The sequence below is a fragment of the Zeugodacus cucurbitae genome, chromosome 4 (genome assembly GCF_028554725.1).
Source record: "Zeugodacus cucurbitae isolate PBARC_wt_2022May chromosome 4, idZeuCucr1.2, whole genome shotgun sequence".
Classification (NCBI taxonomy): domain Eukaryota; kingdom Metazoa; phylum Arthropoda; class Insecta; order Diptera; family Tephritidae; genus Zeugodacus; species Zeugodacus cucurbitae.
In genome coordinates this window covers 68,812,165-68,831,139 of record NC_071669.1, presented here as the reverse complement: position 1 = coordinate 68,831,139, position 18,975 = coordinate 68,812,165, and the positions used below count along the sequence as shown (strand labels likewise).

Sequence of the window (18,975 nt, the reverse complement as noted above, 5' to 3'; positions counted from 1 at the left end):
AGCAAATATTTACATACAATCCTATTATGTCTATGATTGTGGTATATCCTCTTATGTTGGTTCATCGACATATGCACATAAGTATGTACTCATAGATGTATGTATATATGTATTATATATAAAAGTCTATGAAATACTGCCCACTCACTTTTGTGCTGATGTTGATGGAAAAGTTGAAGAAGTTTTTTTTTCGCTTTTCTCTGTCACGCATTTTTGCGCTCTACTTCCTGCATTTGTCATGAAGCTGGCGAATGTGTTGCGCTGTGCGTGCGCTGCTAAGAATGAGCTTAATGTTGCACGCAATTTATTTAACAATTTATATTAATTACAATGCCACACCAGCAAGCTAAGAATATATACAACAAATATATTATACATATATACTCATGTGTATATAATGAAAATACATATTTACATACATGAGTTTATGTATTTATTAGAATGAGGATTTATGTTTAGGAAAAATATCAAATTTCAGTTATAAAAATACAGCATATATGCATATAATATAAGAAAAAATAATAGAAATAGTTTATTTTAAATACAACAAATTCCAAAAAATAGAGAAAAAGTATTATTTTTGATTTAAAAAAATATAAAAATTATAAAATTTTTATAAAAAATATTTTAATAATAAATATTACATATTACATAAAAACACGTTCCAACAAATTCACTTTTCCTGAATTAAATATTTGATTTTATAGAACGATCCGTGATATTACTTTATTACACAATACATAGATTTTATTTGAGGATCGCACTGCGGCCTACAGTCTATACACAATACATACATACATTCATAAATACACTTATCCATTCATCCTTATTTATTTATTTATGCACACAAACAACAAAGTTCGTTGATAGTGTGCGCCATTTTGACATGATTATAGCCATCAACGTTATACAACCATCGCAAGCGAGTACAAGAACAAGAACAAGCAAAGCAAATCAGTTGTGGCAGTTGCTGTCGTGAAACTTCGCAAGTGACGACCTCAAAACAGAAACCGCAACTAGTTTGCAACCTCAATACTTCGAAACACGACACATGTGTATTTACACACACACACATACACATATATTATACATATTTGTAAATGCCTTTAATATATACTATATACCCCGATGGAAATTGTAATTCAAGGTTAGCAGCGACACAAATTTGGTTAAACACGGTTGCGCAGCGTCTAACTGGGAAGCACGCAGGTGGTATGGCCACAAAGCGCATGCAAATCTGCTGCTAATTATATAAATTATGGTTTGTGCTGGTGAAAAGTAAATCCCTTCGATGCTTTCACAAAAGTTTCCTATCGTGATTTTTATGCATTTCTGCGGAAGGTCGCCTACTAACTACGCGCACTATGCGAGACAAGCGTTGACAATGAGTAGCAAATTAGTGAAGTCATGCTTTAAAATTGGTATTTATGGTTACGGATTATGTGTTAATGTCCATATAAGCCGCCTCCGAAATTAGCGTGTTAAATTGCTGATGTCTTCATGTGTTCAAAAGGACGCTGCTGTGCATATGGTGGCGATTTCGTAGGCAGCGCAGCACTAAGTATCCTGCGGTTTTCTGTGTAGGGTATAAGGACATTCAATGCACTAGGCACTCAGTTGTATGCAGTCATCTCGGTACCGTACCTACATATGTGCCTATGTGTATATTTATACTCGTATGTATATGTAGGTAGGTAGTAGGTGCAGTGACTGCCGGCTTAGCGCCAATTTGTAGCTGCCGCTTGTGTACATATGTCGACAGTTGTGCGTTCTGACGCTCGAGCCTGCAAGATTTGGTTGTGTGAAGTTAGTCTAACACCGAACTAACACCGTGATGGACATGCACGCGCAGAGTCTACACTTTACAAAATAATTTACAGTCACCACGAAGACTCGTAAGTGGATGTGCGTACATTTTTGAAGTATTTGAAAAATTAGAAATCTCTATTGAAGAGAGTGAAGAGTGAATTTCCCTGGAAAAATTGTGGATTTTCTTTAATAAACAGTTCTATATAAAACAAGCAAAGATTAGAGAAATATATTCCTCAACGCCACTTAAGTGATCGAAATCTTCGATATCGTTTAAATATTATGAAGTGAATAGTGAGTGTTTAAGACATATTGTTTTGTGATCTAAAAATTCTCTGACGTAAGAATATTATTAAGTCTTGTGAGACTCTATTTGAAGTGTTGAATTGAAAGTGCTAATAAAACAATATTTTATTGTTTCCAAACAAAAAATTGACTGTGATCTATTACCAAAAGATAAAGTGTTGAAGAGAGAAATTGTTCAGAATATAAGATATATTATAAATAATCGATCTCATCGTCTTGTGAAAATCAGGAATTTTAATTATTTAAGGTAAGCATGCCGTTCAGCACCTTTCGATGTTTTTAAATAAGCTGAACTTCTGAGTGTTATAGAGCAAGAAACCCGATCGCGATTTGAAAATATAGCGAAAGGCTATTAAAGAGAAATTCTGCGCTTATCATTAGTGATGAAGTGTTCTCAAGTTCTCAGTGCAAGTGAATTTGTGGTTCGAAGCTTTGAAGATGCTGCCTTATCCTTCAATATAACTCATAGTTCCTTTATAATATAAAGTATCTGTGTTCTAAGCTCTCCTATTCTCGGTGTATATTCTCACTGATCAAAAAATTAACCTCAGCATTCTCCAAGACCAAAATGGTGTAATTGAATTAGAAAAAAATCAAAGCCAAAATCAATATTTATATACAACAAAATTTTCAAAAATATAATAAACAACAACAAATTGAGTGTAAAATCTTTCTCCCAGTACATTGATATCCACCTGCCTAAAGCAGAACATTTTAAGCTTGTCATTCTGTCAGTTATATGCTACGCCAAGTTCAACCTTTGTGTGAGTGCATGTGTGTGTGTTTGGCAATAACGTTATATTTATGAAATTTATGCGCATCACGTTTTTCATTTTGAAAATGAGTAAATATCGTTTACGTTTTAATATTAGCCAATATTTTGTCTAGCGCTCGTAACTCAAAGAGATTTGTGCGCTGCTGCAACATATGAACACAAAAGCACACACACACGGACACAAGTGTATATGTCTATATAAATATGTGTGCGTATGCGTTTGAGCAAGCGACATTTGCAATTGCAGTTTATATTGCCACTGCTGGCGTTTGCAGCTTGCCACCTGCCGCCTGAGTGAGCAACCAACACACGACAACATTGCAGCACAGCAAGGCACACGGCAGCAGCTCAAGTGGCACAATGTTGCCCTCATATGTTGGCAGGAACAAATTTAACATTAGCGCACTCAGGAATTTGCAATGAGCCGGCTTAAGACTTAGAGGCACAAGCAGCCAACAGCGAGTGGGTCGCCTATAGAGCATATGACAGTAAAAGCAGAAGAATTTTCAATAAAAAAAGTTCAGTTTAAAAATATCACTGCTGCTTGTGGGTTGAGGAGAGAAAGTGAGCAAGTGAGCGCAGGCAGCTTGTTGCAAGCTATTTTTGCAACATCCACAACGCGCTACCCACCGACTAGGCTTTCACTAATTTACTCTTACGTCGTGCATAAATAGCATAGAACGAACGGCAACGGTAGTAGCAGCAACAACAACAACTACTGCAAATGTAATTATGTGTACAAAGCGCACTTGGTGCCCCATTGCACAAAAGCACTCACAGCAGCAACAACAACAAACAATGATGCCACTGACTACCGCTGCAACATGCAACAACAGCAGCAACAACTGCTCAGCTACTCAGTGTAGCGCAAAAAAATGCTTTGTTAAACGAAAAATGTTCCTAATGCGCGAGTTAAGACCTCACCTGCAGTTTATTATTATCCGTGTCACTCCTGCCAAGCGCCGGTTGGGAGGGTGGAGTGGCTATGTGTGCGCCGCCACGTTAATGTTAGAAACGTGCGCCAACACTTTGCCACCTTTTTTGCTTACTTTGCCTGCTGCTGCCTGGCGCTTCAAGCGCTTTTATGTGCTTTCAATAGCATGTGTTGCACGTGTAGAGGGCGCGCGAAAGTGTGTGAGAGGTAGGTAGTGTAGGGAGCTGACAGCGCGCACTGTACGCTTTTGTACACGTAGATCCATGCGGGCTGGCGCTGTTTGTATTTTGATACGCCCCACGATATTCTCCGCAGTTTAATCAAGCAAGAATTTTTGCCATACTCTTTTTGTACACCGAGTTTTGTGAAGAAAATTTTGGTTGTGAAATTTTTCGCAGACGTTTCTCTGTCGTTAATTTTAATAGTACAAAAGACAGCAGTTGCAAATGTTTGGTGAGGACGCAAAAATTAAATTGTTGCAAGTTCAAATTAAAGTTGAAAAATAGATTATAAAAAACTAAAGTGGAGAAATTTATATTGAAGAGGCATCTTCCGAATTAAATGTTTGTTAAAATTCTTTCATCAAGTCTTCGAAAAGCTTGCTAATGCCTAAAAGCCTTGTCTCGAAGTCTCGCGTAGTTCACTTTTCTACTTTGATTCGCCACTCATTCCTCATTAAACACTACTCTTCACATAATTTGTACCTAATTTGTGCTTATAATTTTTATAAAACCCGTGTGTGGTCTCTTACAGTATACAAATACAACAAAATTCATGCTTCTTACTCTTCACACATCGTTTCTAGTTACGTTTTATTAGCGTTAGTTTTCCCTCTTCTTGCATTTTCTAATAAAAGCCCACAATTTTTCAACTGGTTCCACCGCATTACATGAAACTAAGCGCGCCTGCTTAACTGTTTGTCATATAATGACAGTAATTGACACTGACTGACACTTTGGTTACTGACATAACCGGAAAAATGACGTGCAGGTAACTAATTTAGTTATGACTTTTTGAAGTAATTACCCTAAACAAACGCAAGCGCTCATAACAAATATGACAAGTAATCAAGTGTTTGTGTTGCGTAAAGGCGAATGGGAAGGGGGAAGTGGTGTTGGAAATGTGTGTCTAACTAGTTGAAGTTGCAAATTTCCATAGATAAAATGAAAAGAGTGTAATATATACGAGTTTTCCCACAGTTTTTTCTATTGTTTAAGTTAACTAATGATTTTGGAAAATTTTTGGAAATTAAATTTTATGTTTGAAAATTTAAAAATTAAGTATATTAAATAATATAAATATAAAGAAAGTTAATTTTATTTACAAAATTGTCATAATTTTTAAATTTTGGAAAGTTTTTATGTTGTTAATAGAGTTATTAAATCGAGAAAGAGTGTAGCCTGTGTGTGAAAATTAATTTTCAAAAAATTTAAAAAATGTTTTTTAATTTTTTCAACCTGTGTATATCTAAGTTTGAGGTTTCTATTAAAGAAAATTAATAGTCTAATGTAAACCGCAGTGATATCCTCTTCTTTTTATATAGTATATAAAAAGCAAACTCCAATTGTGTCAGCCAACAAGCATTTCACTTATTCTTCAATATTGATTTCAAATACTTCAGCCAACTATTGGAATACTCGCTTTCACGTGCCTACTTAACTGCTTTACCGTAATCTGCGCTAAGTGCAAGTATACACGTAGCTGCCAAAGCCTTAAAAGGCAGATACCCACATGCGATTTAGAAGCACTTTCATGGCGCAAACTCTCACACACAAACACATACAGGGACTCTATTAGGTCTACTACATTGTACACTGCTGTGCTCATTCACTTAGCAAGTTGTCAACTAGGCACATCTATATATTCGACTAACCGACATACATATATACAGAGTGGTGAGTTATTTATCCAACTGTTGACCCCACTGCCGCCTGCCGCAAGCGTACATGTTCTGCTGAATTTTTTACATTGTTGACGAGAAACTGCGGGAGTTTGATAGCTGAGAATTTTTCCAACAAAAACAAAAAAACGGTGGCATATAAATGCATGTTTGTGAGTGTGTGTGTGCCTGCATGTAAGTTACATAAAAATCACGGCAACAATAAAGCAAAAATTGACTGACATGCAACTGAAGACATATGACACCTTCAACATGCGACAACATGCAACTAGGCTGCGGCCGTGACAAGAAGGTTTGGCGTGTACGAGTTTTCCCCACACAACCAACAACAATCGTCATATACTAACTTACTACAACTGTTACAACAATAAAAACATATATTTACAAAAACAAAAACATTAGGAAACAATTTTCCAACAACTACACGCGCATGTTGCAAGTTGCTTACACCGTGCGGCCGAGAACAACTTTTTGCCGCGCACGTACCAGCACGCTTGCAGGCAGGTGTGCTGCCGCTGTACGGTGGGTGTGTCATCGAGCAACTTTTTTTCCAATTCACACATACAAATACACATCAGCTTGGGAGTGTGTGTGTGTATTTGAGGGCATCACAGCAGTTCGCTCGTGCTCCTGCTTATGTTGCATGCAAGTGTATGTGCGCGTGTTGGTGTTGCTGCGTGTTTATCGCGCGCAAAACTAAAAATTATTTGCAATGTTGACGCTTTGACGCTTTTGACAATTGCTTTTGTTGCAATTTTGATTTGTCATAGAAATTCATTTCGCTATTCGCCGCACTACAGCTACACTACCAATCAATGACAAGCTTACAGCCACAACAAAAACAATTCGTTTTCAATTGTCATTGCACTGACAGTTCCATTTACTATTGAATTGTGAGCGCAACAATTTTATTTTGTTCGAAATCAACTTTGATTGCGCTTGCCACGTGAATTAAGTTGGTGAGTTGTTGAATGGTACCAGAATCGATTGAGAAAAACCGATTACAAGTGTAGAAAATAAAGAAATATGTCATAATAACTGTACAATTCGGAAATGTGAAATAATAGCTTTTGTGAACTTTTGTAGCTTTTATAAGTTTCGCATTTCTTTTCGGCGTTAATGGAAGTGGAATTGCATTTATTGCATTATTTCAAGGGAGGGATTTCGCAATTTAAGTTAGTTGTGGAGTTTGGAGTCATCGGAGCTTTTGAAAGCACATTTGAAGTTGAATTCTTGCTTTCTTCTTGATGTTTGCCGTTATCTGCTGGCACCAATATGGAATTTTACTACATTTTTAACGCAATTGACAATAGTTTAAAAAAAAATGTATTTTATTTGAAAACCAAAAAAATAAAAATTTTAAGATGGTTTTAAGAAGCTTTTAAAGAAGCTTTTGTCGCGCTTCAGAAGTCAATATCATAATCATAAAATTCTAATATTGTAGAAATCACTGGAAAATACGAGCTCTAATAAAGACTTGTGTATATATTCTATGTATATATGCATGTCTCTTCAAAAAAAAAATTTATTTGAAATTTTGACTATTATACCCTCAAATTTAAAATCTATCGCTTTAATATCACCTTCCGCTGTCTAAAATCTCACGTATTAATTCAAAACCATTGATTTCGCTTGTATCCTTAAAATTCCTTGTTTTCTGCGACGTCAGTGTTACCTACCCTCATATCAACTTCAATTCGACACTCACACAACTGTCTGCCGAACATACGTATTTGTATTGATATTCAAATAATCCGTAGAACCGTCGTTTCTGTCAAACTGTCAAAAATATCAATTGGATTGAAGTGCAGACACAAACACACAAACGCACAAACACACATGCATACCCAGGAGTATTTGTTGCGCGCTCATCACTGACAGGCGACATTCAATAGTTAAGAAAGGCGAATTTCGTGCTCAGTCAGTTGTCGTTTTTCAAAAATCAATAGAATCGCTACATTCTTCTCCACACAATGTACTCGTGTGTGTGTTCGATTCCGGTCTGCATATCAGCCAGGTGATTGGCATCCCAAATTCTGTCAAAAAATAATCGTTGAACATGTAGTTTACGCTTTACTTACTAATCGGCCATTCAATGTTCACATTTGGATTTGTGTTCATTGGGAAATCCGCACAAAGCAGCATGTCTGTCAAATGTTTGATTTCTGAGATGCTTTTAAGTATCATATTAGTCATTAAGGGATGTATGTTGTTGCATTCAATTTTATTCATTTGTAATCACATGTTGTAGTTTTGGCTAAGAATGAAATACATATGTGTTTAATTCAATGTTGGGTTTCCTGCGGTGACAGAGGCTGGAGATGAAAGCCGGACGAGTCAGCGGAGACCTTCTATTTGAAGGGCGCGGAAATTTCAATTAGCTATATGCATTTGAAGAGTAATGCATACAAATATCATAAATGGAAAATTTATTGGAATGGTTAATTACTTATGCTTTGTGTACTTTCTCTACCCCAGCGCATCCAAAAAGTAATTTTTATCGAGTTCAACAGCGCAATGACCTTATTGCAAGCATTTAACCTTCTGAAGAAGTTGTAACTTCGCTCCTCTGCTTTAATTTTAACGCGTAATGTGTACATATAAATGTAAAATATGATTTAGAGTGATATCTAAACTATGAAGAGACAGAACGAAAATGATTTAGAGTTCACTAACATTTTTCTATCAACTCGAGTTTATATTGGTTTCAATTTACAGCTCATTAACATTTTTTCTTAAACTCGAGTTAACTTTTGGTGTTTAACGTTAAACACTACCATAAACTTGGAGTTTACCATAAACACTTTTTACTAAAACTGTTCATTTGAATATTTATCGATATAATATTTGTTTTGAGAGTGTTTGAAGTTTAACACTACCATAAACTCGGAGTTTACCATAAACACTTTTTACTAAAACTGTATATTTTAATTTGTAAAGAGCTAATATTTTTTTTTAACAACGGTATTCAAGCATAAACACGAAACCTTAAACTCGAGTTAAGTGTACTATTCCATAATTTTTATTTAACGAATAATTTAAATTTCAATACATTTATCGTATCCTTCCCCATTCACACTAATTAATTGCGCAAAATACACTTTCCACATCAACGTCTGCTAAAACCAAGCAATTTCGCTACCAATGACAGTTGACTTTTTTATCGAGCGCAAATCTCCTTACAACTGTGCGCTAAATTACACATAACAAGCTTCCATGTCCTTTTCATGCAGTGAGTTTCAATTAAGAAAAGTACTTTCTATTGGCTTATTTAACAGATTGCAGCAACATTTCTACACACATACACATTTAGGGCTAGTTAACACTCTCTCCGTTCATTGGACATGAAGTTCAATGGTTGTCCTTTGGTGGCAATAAAATCGAGACAAAAAACGAGAACTACATTAAACACATTTTTAATCTCTTTCACTCATTTCTTTACGTTTCCTTTCTTTTCGTTACAGCTCGACTTTAGTTACTGCAATTGACTTCAATCACATGTGACAACAGCAGACGATAAGCGCACAAAAAAGGATAATAATCACAGCGAACGAACACAGAGAGTTGGAAAATTGAAAAAAAGGAAAATCACAAAAAACATAAAAAGCAAACGAAATGTGTCGGCACATCAGATTGTGTTGAAAATTCCTGCACACAAAGTGATAATCGTATAAAATATTGCATAGAGAAAACTACAAAGTATACACTCGTGCCACTAAAAATAGCACAGCAGTGCAAGGAGACCTAAAACAAGACTCTCGAATGTGTTGGGAAACGGTTTCAATCTCACTAAAGTACACATTTTAAGTTGAGCACAAGCGCTGGCACATACACAGCGCCACTGAATGCCGACTAATCCGCTGCCAAGCAATAAAGAAACTAGAAAGCAAAACAAAAGTTACTACAACAAGCTTAGAAAAAAGTTTAGAGTCTATAGTAGCAAAAGGCTACAACAAACAAATAGCAAAATACGCAACAAAAAAACTAGAAACGTGCAAACAAAAGTAAATAAAATGCCTGCCATAACAAGTGAAGCGACACCCGACAAGCGACCCGCGCCCACCCGCTGCCTACGGCCACTCAGAGCGACCGTGCTTGCCGCAGCGACAGCAGCCGCCTCGATGCTCACATCCGCCGCCACAGCGGCAGCGGCAGCAGCAGCAGCTGCGACAGCATCGTACACAACAACAACCGGCTTCGTCAACTACAACAACCACAATAGCATATCAACACGGGAGCCGGATACTTTGGAGCGACGACTGCAACCAGATGTCGATACGGACACCGGAGGTGGAAGTAGAGTAGGCGTAAATGTTGATCTAACCAACGCCGCCGCCGCGCTGCCCAACCGCCTCGCCAATAAGCTGCTAACCAATTTTCTGCCTGCCATCAATGCCGTCACAAACGCCACCACCACCACCACCGCCAGCAGCAGCCCAACCATCAGTAGCAGCAGCAGTAGTAGTGTTGGTGGTGCTGCTGTCACATATCCAACCTTCCGGCCGCCGAGCATAGAGAATCTTGTCGCAAGTTCAGCTGAGGATTTGAGCAATTTTCGTGATGTGTCCTTCGATATATTCGACGACGATGACGATTTGTTTGGCTCGCCATTGGCATTTGATGCTTCCGATAATGGTTTGTGGAATGGCCGTTTCGTGCCGCCACCACCCCGTCCGCCCTTCCTAGTCGATGAGCCGGTGCTGAGTGATGGACTGACAACGTGTGATTTGTGCTCGTGGGCTATGCCAACGAAGAGTACATTCATGTTCGAGGGCACAATAGGTGAGTAAAGTGGGTGGCTGCCAGATTGAATGTGTGTGTATGTGTGTTTGTGTTTAAGGACGTGTTCGTGTGTGCTTGAGAGTAAAAGTATACTGTCATTAAATGAAATTGGTTGTGTCGAGTGAAAGATATGTGCGAGTGCTTGGCACTCTGTGTTTCTGTTTGTTTGTGAGTATGTATGTGTGCGTGCATGAGCTTTGCAATCATTATCTATGCAAATGTATTAAGGTATGCAGAAAAAGGGATTGCTCTTGTCAGCGCATTTGCGAAAAACGTAGACAGCTAAAGGCTTTACGTGCACCCGGCATTTTTCCGGGAACTTTGCATTAAATATATATTCATACATATATAGAAATCGATTTGCAAAGTTCACAGAATGGTTTAAGCTATGATTCTCTCTCTCTGTGGAAATGTGTTTGAATACCTATATACACACACATGCATACATATATGTATTTTGAGTTCAAGCAATATGTGTCTGTGTGTATGTTTATATCTGTTTGCATGTTTGTTTGTTTGCCTGTACCTGTTAGCCCTTTCACATTTTCGGTGCCATGCATTTGGCATGAAAGCTCGTAAAGGATTTGGTTATCTCTGCTTTCCGCCGGATATGGTATACCATAACTAATTTCCGTTTATGTTCTACTCTTTTTTCGCTTGCAGAAAAAGCTTCCGAATTGGGTTGGCCCTTGACGCTGATTATCGTTTCAGTGCTGTCAGCATTGCTGGGAGCGATCGTCATGGTGACGGTTGTACGCTGCCGAAGGTGAGTTAAATTACAATTCTACATACATTACCTATATAGAGGCAATAAATGCAGAAATCAGTGTAAATATTCGTGACCGAATTATGATATTAGTCTTTTTTAGGGGTGACTTCACCGGTTATATACAAAATTATGGGTTTCAAACCAATTACGAAGGGATTAGTTGGGAAATGTGATACCAATTATAAATGGAGAGTGCAAAACCTAAATGAAATATGCGTGCAGGATATAGATACACATAACCTTTTATAAAATACATTTAAGGGGAGGATAATTGCATGATTTAACCTTTGTGTGGGATATAGTGTTTCAAAAAGGACGGGCATATTTTCTCATTATTAGTTTAATTGACCTCTGCTACATACTTTTTGCAAAAGGTGGGCTTTTCATTTATAAAGCATAAGTGTAGGCGATACTTTAACAGGGTTCAGCATTTTTTATATATTTTTTGCAAAGTCCAAGCGCTTTCAATTGATATTAATTAATAAAATTTAATGAAGAGCAGATATTGTGACATTAAAATAATTTTTTTTTTTCAAATACTAAAGGTTCTATTCTACAATGATTGGGAGAAATATTTAATTTATAGACCTAAATACAGTGACTTAGTATAAGTTTGCGCCTATTAAGTTCTCCTTCTTAAACTAACTCTTCTTCTTCTCTCTCGCTTGCAGGAAAAAGCCAACGAACAACCGTAACGGTAAGTGTACTAAACTTGCTGACGACGAACCGATACCCTATATCCAACAACAACACCATCACCACCACCATCTTCACAATAACCAACAACTACAATATAACCACCAACACCTTAACCAACATTATCCATACCAACACCAACACAACCAAAACCTCAATCAATATGTACATGAACACCAACGACATTTGTATCCCACTGCCTATCGTAACCTACACGCACAGTATCCGTTGTCTAGCCACCATAACACCATGACAACACATCATCACCAACAACAACAACAACACCACAACCAACAACAACAACACAAGCGGTTACCTCAACCGCTACCAATGCATTACGTCAGCCATAGTTGCTCTTCCTCATCGCTGACAAATGACAGCCAGAGCACGCAACGCACCAGTCTGTCGACCATATATCGGCCACCGAGCTACTACAGCAGCGCCACGGTGCACGAGGGCACAGTGGCATTGACGAAGGCGGCACAAAAGCAGAAGTTGTTGAAGCAGCGCATTGATATGTTTACGCGTTCACTGCCACCGCCACCATCGCCACCAGCGGAGGCGCATCACGATGCGGTGATCGAGCGCAGTTGCAACAGCAGCATTGCGAGTCATAGCGGTAGTAGTGGTAGTGGTAGTGGCAGTAGTAGAAGGGGCGATGATGAGAGCATTTGCAGTGACAGTTACGCCGAATCGTCGGTGGCTTATGAAGAGCCGACGACGCTGGAGATCGATGCGTCACCGGTCGACGAGGCTGATATGCCCATAGTTGAAGCGGCTGTTATGGTGGCGGAGAAATTCTGAGCGCGTGCTCACCTTCCCCCCCAAAATTAATTGAAAAACAACAACTAAAAAATTGAAACCACACAAACCCAAAAACTAAACGAAAACGAAAACGAAATTGAATTAACTCAAAATTTAATGCATTTAGTTGACTGAGACTACAATAACTCTCTTCTCACCCCTCTCTTCTCTTCACTACACTTAACTTCACTTCGCATCGTCACTTCTGTGTGCATCACCATTCACGCACAAGCAGAGACGCACGTGCAATGGTGGTCACGCAACAAGCGCACCAATGGCAGCAACAACAACAATCACTTGCGTCGTAGCAATATTTACACAGCGCATCCTGCGGATAGCGTGCGTGGCTTGCAGCAGCCCTCGCTATCGGCCGCCTCATCGCTGACCACAATGACCGCAATGGGCGCATCAGCGGGACCCCTGCATTCGAACGCGGTCACACCGAACGCCACGCAGCCGCCACAGCAACTACAACAACAGCAGCAATACTACCACCATCCATATCAACAGCATCAAGCGTCGCTACACCGCAGCATCAGCGGTCACCAGCGCGCGCCCGATTATGAATACGAACACGAATATCATCAACCGCAGGAATTGCAATTGCAGCTGCAGCACCAACGCCAACACAGCTCGTCGCTGTCATCGCTGTCCGACACGCCAACACTGCCGGTGGCGGTGGCGAACAACAATAAATCGCGCACGCTGCAACTGCAACATCAGCCGTTGCAGCACCACCACCATCAGCAGCAACAGCAGCAGTCACAGCAGCAACAGCAAGCGGCCTACAATGTGTCCGATGGTGTGACAGTTGGCTTTGGCGCGGGTGTGGTCGGTGTTGGCATGAGCCGTCGCGGCGCTGGTGAAATGTGCGAGGAGTCGTCGTCCTGCCGTTGGCCGAATGCAACAATTGTGGTGGCCAGCTGAGTGCAAGCTGCGTACAAAAGTCGTATGCCCGCGACATTGAGCGGCGCAATGACGCTGCTACCGGTGCATCCATACCGCGACCATTATCAGCGCCAACAACAGCAGCAACAGCAGCTGCAGCGGCAACAGCGCGAAGTGGAGGCCACCGAATTTGTTTGGACCAAGTCATGCAGCTCGGAGCAATTGAAGAATGATTGGATATGGCATTGAGTGCACCAGCGGTGTTAGGCATGTGAAAATGCTGTGCGTTATCTTGAGTCAAAGCGTGCGTGAAGTGTGGGATTAGGTGCGTGTAAATATTTAACAAAATTGTGAGGATCTTGATATTCTGTAGAGGGTAGATATTTTGACAATATGTAGATCGTATGAGTGTGTAGATTTGGCTTGAAAAAATTATCAGTCGAAGGTACTTACCGCACTCCGTAGAAATTATGATCCATTCAAGGAAGGTTCGATCTCAAAGAAAATATTTTTTCAACTTTCTCTGACTGATGTAGCTTCATTGAAACAAGTGAAAGTCTCGAGCTCGTTTCAGTGACGTCTTGTTGAGCGAATCATATCTGAGACTTTCGGAGTTAAATGTAGTTGTCAAAAAATGCTACTGTGGACCCCTGCAGTTTCGCAGCGCCACATGTAAAATTTGCAGCTGGCTCCTTAAACACTTGAAACTGCAAGCGCACATGTTTTCACATATTAACGAAGTCATTAACAGTTATTTACATATAACACATTTCACACGATTTAAGCATGACGCCAGCTCAAGTGGTCGAGTCAAATAAGATGTTCTATTTATTGATTGGGCACCACAACTGATAGAGATCTCTAGACTGCAGTCAATTATTTATGAATTCCTAGAGGAAAGGCGACACCGGGTTTCTAATGACAACTATTTACAACTCAATGATGACACTATTTTTTCTGTACTTTTGGGAAACCTTTTCATAGCGCAAATTGTTCCTAGAACCTACTCGCTGTAAATCAACGCTTATAAATATTTATTGGTTTGTTAGCCAACATGCGCTGAGCTGAGTACTTACGGAGAATTGAAACGGATACTTTCAACAATGCGACGTGCTTATACGGCCAAGGCATATAAAGTTGCTCAATTCGGTTTTTTTTTTTGTTGTTATTGGCCTTTTTTGTATGCCTGCAGTGCACAACAATCCACTTTAAATTGCACCCATAAGAACCGTCAAATCTCTAACAATCCCTTCTGTTTTTTTCGCTTATTTTTTTTGCTTTTTGCCTTTGCTCGCCATATCATACAAATTATCAGCAATCAAAAATTCTAAGCACACGTTCACAGTCGCAATTTAACGATGGTATCATGGCAAGACATAATCCTTAAAAATACTCCACTGGAGTCACACACACATACTACAACAACAACAATAATAGAATACTGATTGTGTGTGTCGCATGCGCATGTGTTGTGTGACTGCCAATAGTCCTGCCGACTGCAAAGCAGTAACCACTGACCGTCTGGCGACACACGCTGATTTTCTGGCGCACACGCACGCACACACACACACGTGTTGGGCTTCCGGTGCGAGTGCAGCATTCGAACAGCAACTTAAAAAAGTAACAATTCCCGCCAAGTGTTGAAGAAATAAAGAATGAGTGCTTTCGCTGAAAAAATAAAAAAAAAAAATAAAAAAAAAAAAAAGTGGAAAAAATAAATGTTGCAGCAGCATTTCGCTGGCGGCGCAACTGTTTACATGCGTCTCTGTGTGTGTGTGTGTTTACGTTTGTTGTCTACCAGCAATGGCATCAGCATGTCAGTCACGTTTCGTCCTTTTGAGCGCAGACACACACACGTTTATGCACTTGTTAAGTCGCCTAAGAACCCCGCAGTGAAATTAAACGATTCCTTACTGCCGCATTTCTCTTGAAAGAAAAAACAGAAGAATTCTTTATAAAAAAATAATCTCCTGCTCGTGGCGCTTGGCATTTTCAAGCGTTTTCAAAGGTTATGTGTTGGTTTTTATGTCAATTGCACTCATTTCCGTTAATTCGCAACTAGTTCGCTGGAAAAAAGACTGGCTCACTGCACTTCCTTCTTCATTAGTCGCTTCATTCTGCTGTCATATTTCATATCCTCTCCGAAACGAGATAAGATAACTCAATTGGCTTGTGCTCGTTGAAAGGGATTGCTTTGTGAAAACACTGTGATGTACTCAGTTTAATGCTTGGGTTATTACAACAAACAACAAAAGAATTTAAAGTTTTTATGTGAACTCGATTTCTTTATACAATCTCTTATTGTATCTTATTTGGCTTAAAACAGTCGGACTAGCATGGAATCTTACTAGTAACTGTGTTTATAAGATTCATATCTGAGAGCTTCTTTGAGTTGGTGAAAGCTTCGAGCGAAAGCTGTATACGATAAGCGTCAGCTTCTCCCATTTTGGCGTTTCTAGCAACTTTCGAAGACTTAGAAAAATCCAATTTTGGGGCCTAGAACTTGCGGAGTGCGATATTTTGCAATTTCTTCGCTTTCCACAAAGTCACACATACACTCACACACAAACACATTTCTATATCAACTCATAAATTATACATATTTGAGCAGAAACCTGCTGAGTGAGTGAAAATCTTAATCAACAGATAAGAAATAAGTGGCAGAAAAAATTATAGCAACTCATGCAGTTAAAAAGGACTATAAAATTATTGCATGAGTGCGTGAAAAAATCATATCATGGCAACAAAAAAAAAAATAAAGCACGCAGATTTTTATGACAAAAACAAAATAAATAAATGCTAAAAAATAGAAGAGATAATAAAAATAGGCAAGTGGTTGTAAATAAAGAGAGTAATAAGAAATTTAAGCCAAAAATTATAAAAAAAATTCAGAAATCAAATGTTGCCACAATTTCATATATATAAAAAAATTAATTGAAATTTGAAAAAACTCTAAAAAATTACACCAAAAGGTTGTTAAATGAAATATTCAAAATTGTTTTTCAAAAAACTAAATTTTTTATGCTAAATTGATTAGAGTGACGAAAGGGAGTGGTAGAATGAATAAATAAGTAAATGCGCGCAAACGAAAATATTGTTGTTGGTAAACAAAACATTAATATTTTATAAAAAATTATATAAAAAAAATTATGTTTTTAACAACCGTTAGGATTATTGTGGGTAAATAAATATGCAAAGCGTAATTTGTAAACAAAAAATTTCTTTGAAAAAAAAAAATTCAAATTAAAAAAATGTTTTTAATGAAAGTGAATTTTATTGTGCGTAAAAATATTTGATAAATTAACACAATTTTTTTCGAATACTCTAAAGTTGTATAAAATACCGCACGCAAGTTTTAAGTACTTTTTCAAAGCGTGTTTACTATTTTTTTAGACTCTTTGCCCGCACTTTTTCGCGCCACTTCAGCAGTGCGGCGCACTACTACTAATAACTGTATACTAGCTAGTTACTTAAGTGTTGTGTAAAAACTATTTTTTCATGCTAACAATTGTTTGTAAATATTTTTTTTTACCTCTAACTAACTATGAGTGACTTGTATTTTGTTGTAAATAAATTAAAAAAAAACTGTATCATAAAATAGCTGTAAGTACATAACGGTAAAGAAACTTCCAAAATAATATCATAGCATGCATAGCGCGTTGCAAACATTATAAAATAAATATATTTATATAAGTAAGTAAGTAACTGTAGGGAACAAATTAATGCTATTAAAGACTTAGTGAACTGCTTTGCTCGAGCGCAGCAACAGCAGCAATGTCCAAAATCAACAACACTTCAACTAACTAATGTAGCATGTATTTGAATAAATAAATTCTAATGTTAAGTGTGTTTGTAATAGCTGCTAAGATCAACTATTGTAACTAAATAATGATTAAGTATTTCATCAGAGTGATATTTATTATGTTAAGCCGGTCATGACTGCCTTCCACAACCGAAACAAACAAAGGTCATGGCAGAGAGAAGTGTATTTCATTTACGTAGAAACTATTTAAACTACATATAACCAAAACACAAACATTCCTTTTTAAGAGTTCAACATGCATACTAATAACTACTATTACTACTACTACAATACATACATAACGAAATTAAGCTAATTCTATTTGTTCACCTAAGCGATTACACACACACGCATACACTTGAGAGCAGTTAACTCAACCGTGTGTTTGAGTGTGTGTGAATTTTCAAGTACAACGCAGCAAAGCATTAACTAACTGTAGTAATTTCGCTATGTAATTAGTTGAAAATTGTACAACTACAATACAACAACAGCAACAATTAACAATAAATAGCAATACACAAACACAAACACACACACACTCATACATAAACAACAATTGCAACTGATGCTACCAAAGACTAGTCCTAATAAATGTAAGAATCTATGCTCAGATTAATTATCGAATGAATAATGCAGTAGCAAACACATACATATGTACATAGCAAGAACAACAAATAGATTATGTGAATCACAAGCAAGTGCAGTGTACTTACATACATAAGTAATAAGTTTATCAATAAATACCTAAACATAAATAGACATACATACCTACATACATACAAAAAAATGTAAAAGCCAACAAACCTAAATTAATGTGTAAATGTATATTTGTAGTCCTTAAATGAATTTAACTAATTGCAATAATAAATATTTTAAATATTAAATAAATACATGCATTACAACAATAATTACAACCAATGCGTTTCAAACTACATACACATCAGAAAATCCACATACACACACAGTTACACATACATGCAAACAAACAAACAAACAAACTGCACTTCGAACAGCACAGACGTAGAAAGCACTTTCATTTCAAAGCAGCAAAGTAAAGCTAAAGAAACACGTTTTGTACATACGTATACCCCCCCCACACACACACACACACGCACACACACATACTTATGTACAATAAATGCAAATTCAATCATTACAATTTAACGGTAAAATTTGTAGAAACAACAAAAAACGAAAATTAATTTTTGAAAATTGCAAAGCGTGTGCAAAGAAAGCGTAGAGCGAGTTGTAAGTGAGAAAGTAAAAAACAAAAAAGTAAATCATAAAAAAACCCGAAATTACAAAAATCGAAAAAATAAGCAATCTAATGTTTCAACTAATGTAAACTATCAGCAACTGAAAATGTTTCCTTTTTGTGTGAGTTACCACTACATAAATACATATTCCGTATATATATATACATAAATAACTACTAAAAATATAATGCATACAATAAATATGTAGTTATATGAATCAAATCAAATCTAATTCGATATTTAAAGCAAATAAA

General features: G+C 37.6%; 1 protein-coding gene across 4 annotated transcripts in view; it reads left to right on the top strand.

The window, feature by feature from the left end:
- The window catches only part of LOC105213679 (probable serine/threonine-protein kinase DDB_G0267686), a 51,570-nt gene extending 33,917 nt beyond the window's left edge, over positions 1–17,653 (top strand). Inside the window, exons 4-7 of one of the 4 annotated variants that reach the window (XM_011186687.3) lie at positions 9,189–10,506; positions 11,170–11,272; positions 11,947–11,972; positions 13,011–17,653. In XM_011186687.3, coding sequence (XP_011184989.2) covers positions 9,570–10,506; positions 11,170–11,272; positions 11,947–11,972; positions 13,011–13,702 — 1,758 coding nt within the window. In that variant the 5' untranslated portion in view covers positions 9,189–9,569 and the 3' untranslated portion in view covers positions 13,703–17,653. Of the gene's footprint in view, positions 1–1,786; positions 2,363–8,924; positions 10,507–11,169; positions 11,273–11,946 lie in introns of those variants that run through there. The other 3 variants (XM_029040748.2, XM_011186678.3, XM_029040739.2) reach the window with 3 other exon arrangements.
- Positions 17,654–18,975: the final 1,322 nt, after the last annotated feature.